Source organism: Pinus tabuliformis, chromosome 1_2, assembly GCF_031772625.1.
Source record: "Pinus tabuliformis cultivar Carrire ecotype Pingquan chromosome 1_2, CPIR1, whole genome shotgun sequence".
Classification (NCBI taxonomy): Eukaryota; Viridiplantae; Streptophyta; class Pinopsida; order Pinales; family Pinaceae; genus Pinus; species Pinus tabuliformis.
Window position 1 is genome coordinate 562,568,987 of NC_142298.1, and position 6,465 is coordinate 562,575,451.

Sequence of the window (6,465 nt, forward strand, 5' to 3'; positions counted from 1 at the left end):
TTTTACAAAAAGAAATTCTAAAAAGGAGAGTTGTTGAAGGTAGTTTTTGATCCTTGATTTGAGTTGCAAATCCTCTATTTTCTTCATTGTTGTTCCCATTTCATTTCTCTAAATCCCTGACCTCATTTCCTTCAACAAATTCCCTGCAAAAAATCAAATTAAAACCAAGAAAAAAAAATAAATTTCTAAAATTATGAAAACAAATTCACTAATTCAAAACCAATATGATAAGGATTCTAAAATTGATAGACGAGACAGCGCGCAGCCTACAGCGAAACCTAGCCGCGCAGTCCCTGCCTGGTGCAGCGATTTGCAGCTGCGGCATTGGCAGCTATGTCCGGTGATGGGGAGGCGGATCCTCCCCCCCTCCCTCCTGAAGTTATAGAATTCCAGAGAATAATCGAAGCATGTAATAAACGGCCTCCCTCTGCTCAGCAACAGAAATTTGTTAAGAAAAAAGATAGCATTCCCACGGTGGCTCTCCCTGAGGAGGAAACCTGCCGCTCGGCTTTGAATCTAGCAGACAGAGGACTCATAGGACAGTTCACTGGGCTCTGGCCATCGCCCAAATCTGTAGAAGACTGGATCAAGAGAAACTGGACCCCTCTGATCAAGGAAGGAATTAAATCTTACTTCGTAGGCAAAGGTTTTTTTGTATTTGTCTTTGAATCAGCAGAAGATCGGAGCCTCATCTTCAGGAATGGGCCATATTTCATGGGGCCACAGGGACTATACCTAAATAAATGGTCCCCAGACTTCGATCCGACCCAGGATGTTCCGTCTGCGGTCCCAGTGTGGGTGCGGCTTCCCCATCTTCCCCTACACTGCTGGAGCCAGAAATCTCTCCAAATCATCGGCAACTCTCTGGGCAAATACATTGACCAGGCCGCGAGGAAAGACCAATACTCCTCCGCCAGAATATGCGTGGAAGTAGATCTGGAAGAAGGACTACCTGAAGCAATAAAACTCACAGTGGCAGGATGGTCCCATATCCAGGAGCTAGATTATGAACAGATCCCCTTCAAATGCAGACACTGTCATGGCTATGGCCATTTCGCAAAACACTGCAAGAAAAAAACGGAAGAACAGACCCATCCCCCCAAGGGAGACCAATGGACTACAATCCAGAAAACGGGCAACGCAAAAGCAACAGGGAAAGGAGCCATGAAGGGGAATAATCAAGGAAAACCCAGCAAAGAAAAAGAAACCCAACAGAAAGCAGATGAGATCCCACCTTCTGAAGAAGCCTCTCCATCAGAAACCCCAGAAACGGAACTGACCATAACAGCACAGGCTGAAGAACCACAGGCAAATAAAGAGCGAGGTGGAGAAGCATCTCTTGGCTCTCCTCAGGGAAGCCCCTCCAGGCTTTCATATGCAGATATAACAAAGAAGAAAAAACTGCCAGAACCTTCAGACTCATCAGAGGAAGAGTCTTATGAGAGACCCTCAAAGAAAGCAGGCCGGAAGACCCACAAAGCAGTCAGGGAGGAGGAAGCAGAGCGTCTCAAAATGCAAGGTAGCCAATCCACAATAGAGATGACAATAGGAAGAAATACCAGAGGAAGATCCATCAAGGGAGGAATCCCAAACCCTTCACCAGGTAAATAATGAGAATAGTCTCTTGGAATTGTAGAGGACTGGGGTCCCAACCAAAAATTGATGCCGTCAAAGATTTAATGAAAATAGAACCCTCAGACATCCTCCTGCTCCAAGAGACCAAAATCGATGGTCAAACCCTCAAGGATATCAGCAAATCCAAATGGAAGAAGAACGAAGGCATAGCAGTCAGCTCAAGGGGAACCTCGGGTGGAGTTGCAACTCTCTGGTCGGAAGATCAGTTCCATCTGGCTAACTCCCATGAGACCCAACATTGGATCTTCACGGAGCTCAAGCATCTAGAAAGTAAGTTAACTATTGCCTTATTCAATTTATATGTTCCTGTTAACTATGCAGAAAAAAGAGACTGCTGGAACACCCTCTCGGCCTTTTTAGATCTTCACTCCCTAAATAACATTGTTCTGGGAGGAGATCTTAACATAGTCATGAAACCAAAAGAAAAAAGGGGCGGCAACAACAATAGAGATCAGTCTCTTCCTTTGGTAGAAGAAATAATGCAGCAGTGGGATCTTTTAGATTTTGCCCCGGTGAGAGGCAAATATACTTGGACAAATAACAGAACTGGGCCTGACCACATCGCTGCCCGGCTGGACAGATTTCTAATCCAAAGCTCCCTGCTGATGGAAAAACTCCTCATATCTACAAAAATTCTCCCCAAGCTCTCCTCAGATCACAAGCCAATTCAACTCCTTCTGGCACCCGAAGAAGATCTTGGGCCCATCCCCTTTAAATTTAATCCACTATGGATTGAAAAAGAAGGGTTCATGGACATAATCCGATCAGCTTGGGATATCTCCATCAACGGATCTCCAAGCTTCGTGTGGGAGCAAAAAATAAAAGCTACCAAACAAGCTTTAAAGGGGTGGTTAAGGAACCTTCACGATCCCATCACCCATCAGAGAAAAATTGATGTTCAGCAGCTGGACACCTTGCAAATAGGTATGGAAGGGATCCACATCACCCCGGAAATTTTAAATAAAGAAGCCGCCTTTCAAAGAAACATCCATCAATCAATCAGAAAGGAAGAAGAACACTGGAGACTTAAATCACGCAGTCTATGGTTAAAGGCAGGAGACCGAAATACTTCCTTTTTTCACCGACAATACAAAGCCCGCCTATCTCGGAATCATATCACAGAGATTAAAAATGATGAAGGGCAGATCTGTAATAAATTTGACCAAATAAAAATTGCAGCTGAAAATCACTTCAAAGATCTATATGGCACAAGGCATGAAGGATGCAAAGAAGACACCGAAGAACTTCTCTCTCACATTCCTCACCTCATCACCCATGAGGACAATCGGGCTTTACTGAAACCAGTGTCTGAAGAAGAAATCATCAAGGTTATCTGGGCAATGGATTCAGATAAGGCCCCCGGGCCAGACGGCTTCACAATACACTTCTTCAAAATCTGCTGGGACATCATCAAAACAGACTTGCTGAAAATGATACACGGTTTTTTTGGGAAAGCCAAGATTGGGGGAGGCATCAACTCCACCTTTCTGGCATTAATACCAAAAGAGGCCAATCCGGAAACATTCGGCAGGTTCAGACCCATCTCCCTATGCAACGCCTCCTATAAAATTCTTTCAAAAATCATGGCAAATAGAATTAAACCCCTTCTTGACAAATTAATATCCAAAGCCCAAGGGGGGTTCGTCAAAGGCAGACACATCTTGGATAACATCATCCAAGTGCAGGAAGCTATCCACTCCAGCAAACAGAGGAAAGAGAAAGGGATGCTGATTAAGCTTGATATGGCGAATGCATTTGACAGAGTCAACCATTCCTTCCTTCTCCAAGTTCTACGATCCTTTGGTTTCCCTCCTCAGTTCATCAATCTCATCAAAGCATGCATCACATGCCCATGGATTGCCCCCATGGTCAATGGCCGCCCAGCATCATTCTTTCAAGCTCACCGCGGATTAAGGCAAGGCTGTCCCCTCTCTCCTTTCTTGTACATCCTTATGGCCGATTCTCTTAGCAGGAAGCTGGCTGCGGAAATGAAAACAGGTGATCTCCCTGGCATCCGAATCGCAAATGCCCTTAACCCAATAAATCACGCTCTCTTTGCAGATGATTCTATTCTTCTAGGAGGAGCCTCTACTAGAATAGCAGTCAAATTTGATGCTGTTTTAAAAAGTTATTGTAGAGCTTCAGGAGCTGTGATAAATGACAGAAAGAGCTCGATTTTCGGATGGAACGTGAGCCAGCAAAACCTTAATAATATTGGCCAGATCCTAGGATTTGAGTGCTCTGCCCAATGGGACAGCATCAAATATTTAGGCTTGCCCCTCACATCTGGAACCAATAACAGATCTCTGTGGCAGGGTGTAATCAGCAAAATCAAAGACAAGATCACCTCATGGGGAGGCTATTGGCTCACCAAGGGAGGGAAAACTATCCTTCTTAAATCCGTCTTATCAGCACTCCCCATTTATCAAGCCTCCTTTCTGCTGGCCCCGAAACACATCATGGAGCAGATCTCTTGTCTTCTAAGAGACTTTCTCTGGAAAGGAGGCAGAGGCAACCATAATAAAATCCATTTGGCAAATTGGGAGCTAGTCAAGCGGCCACTTCTGGAAGGCGGGCTGCAGATCAGAGATCCTGCCCTTTCGAACCTGTCATTTGGATGCAAGCTCCTGTGGAAAATATATTCAAATCCTACACATCAGATCAGCGAAACATTTACCGCCAAATATGCACAGGGGATCTCCCTCAGGCATCTATCAGCAAACAACACAACAACAGGCACATACACCTGGAACCTCTGTAGGAAAAGCATAAGCAGCTTCAGCAAACATCTTTACCGCATCCCAGGTAATGGGGAGAAGACTCTCCTCTGGAAAGATCGCATCATGAACAGCCCTCCTCTCAGCTTCCACGCAGAAATCCGGGACATCAGAAATTGGCTCTACGAGGCAGGAATAAGAAAGCTGAGCGATATTTCTGAGTGGGACAGTAGAGGAAATTGGGTCGATTGGGCAATCCCTCCAGTGCCAGAGCAGCTGCAATATCAAATCGAAATCCTTAAATCTCTGCTCTTAAATGGAGCGCCGGTCCACCGCAATATCGCAGACAAATGGGGGTGGGGTGAAACAGGGTTCTACACGCCATCTTTGGGTTATTCTGCCTTACAGACCAAAAAAGATAGTTTGAGAACGCCATCGTTCTGGAAACAGGTATGGGACGCCAAGGGACTTCCCAAAGTCAATTTCTTCTTCTGGACCCTCATGCTGAATAAGCAACTTACAGGTGACAACTTGTCAAAGAGAAACTTTGCTGGGCCTCACAGATGTGCAATGTGTAAAAACTCAGGAGAATCAGCTCCCCATCTGTTTATTGACTGCGTTTTCGCCAGAGAAGTATGGGCATTAATGCTTCTCGGACTGCCAGTCTCCCCGCCCCAACTCAGCTCCATCGCCGATCTTTTTTCTGAATGGCTTCAACATTACCCCCAATTCATCCCAAAGAAATCCTTGTGGTTCCACACATGGATTTCCATCCCCAAATTTGTTTGCTGGGAAATCTGGCTTGCCCGGAATGACTTAATTTTTAATAATTCCTCTCGCTCTCCTGCCAAAATCGCCTCAATTGCCAAAGGTCTTCTTATTGAATCAGTTCTCCAGCAACCTCTGATCTTTGACTCCTCCCTTCTCCCCTCGGAAAAAGCTTGGCTGAATCTTCATAGCCCCAATCCCTCCAACAAAATTCGCGCCCCTCCCCCTCCCCTCCCTTCTCCTCCTTGGAAAATCAGAGAATCTGAAGAGGTCTTTCAAATCTGGTGGAAGAATCAAAACACAACTTCAATCTTCTTTGACGGTGCCTGTAAAGGAAATCCGGGGACTGCGGGAGCTGGAGGAGTTATTTACTTCGCAGACAATCTCAGGAAGGTTCACTTCTGCTGGGGGCTAGGCATCTCCACCAACAATCAGGCAGAGCTTCTTGCCCTCACAAAAGCCTGCCAAATAGCTCGGGATGAAGGCATCAAAGAATGCCAAGTATTCGGAGACTCTGAAATCCTCATCAGCAAGATCAACACAGATGACCAGTTCAATAGGGCAATCCTCAACAAGTCCCTCGGAAGATTAAAGCTAATTCTGCAAGATTTCAACTCTTTCAAAATATTTCACATTCTCAGAAGTTTGAACAAAGAGGCAGACGAAATGGCAAACAAAGGATGCCTATTAACTCCGGGAACTCTTATCCATAATGGCAATAACGCTTCCTCAAATATCATTCCTTAGCTCAAGGGTAGATAAGAGCAGCAAGCAGGAAAAATGGATCCATTCTGACCATGCTCGAGAGAATAAGTCTGATATCTTCAACACAACAGCGGTAACAGGCCACAGCAAAATGAGTACAGGTAATCCTGGGGAATTCTTCCCAATCCAAATTCATTACATAAGGAAGGCGCAGATAGTTCAAAATCGAGGCTTGCAAATGATTAAGATCGATACAGAGGAGACCATTCTCTCGACACTGAAGGCGGAAACGCTCCTATGCTTGATACTCAGATGGACTCCTTCGATTTCCGCTATGAGGATCTGCACTCTGAAAGGGATCGAATGGAGGATCTTGAATACCAGACAGCTCTTGCGCCACTGTATTCGGCTGCAGGGATCCACAATGTAACAATGGCCAAAGGCTGAAACAAAAGCGCTTCAACAGTCAGCAAGCCATCGCCCAAGAATCTCCAGCGATCATCAGTCAAAACCATGGCAAATATAGACTGTAAGACGGAAATGCGCAGGTCAGATAAGCTCAGGCATTATCCAGGCACGCAGAATTCCCTTAGGCGGGAAATAGGAATTGAAAGAATTGTAAACAGAATGAAAATGTCTG

General features: G+C 45.3%; 1 protein-coding gene across 1 annotated transcript; it reads left to right on the top strand.

Moving 5' to 3' along the window:
* Positions 1–333: 333 nt before the first annotated feature.
* On the top strand, positions 334–5,867 carry LOC149206845 (uncharacterized). The gene is made up of 2 exons (XM_089397814.1): positions 334–1,603; positions 1,957–5,867. The coding sequence occupies exons 1-2, from the start codon at positions 334–336 to the stop codon at positions 5,865–5,867; spliced, it is 5,181 nt and encodes a 1,726-aa protein (XP_089253940.1).
* Positions 5,868–6,465: the final 598 nt, after the last annotated feature.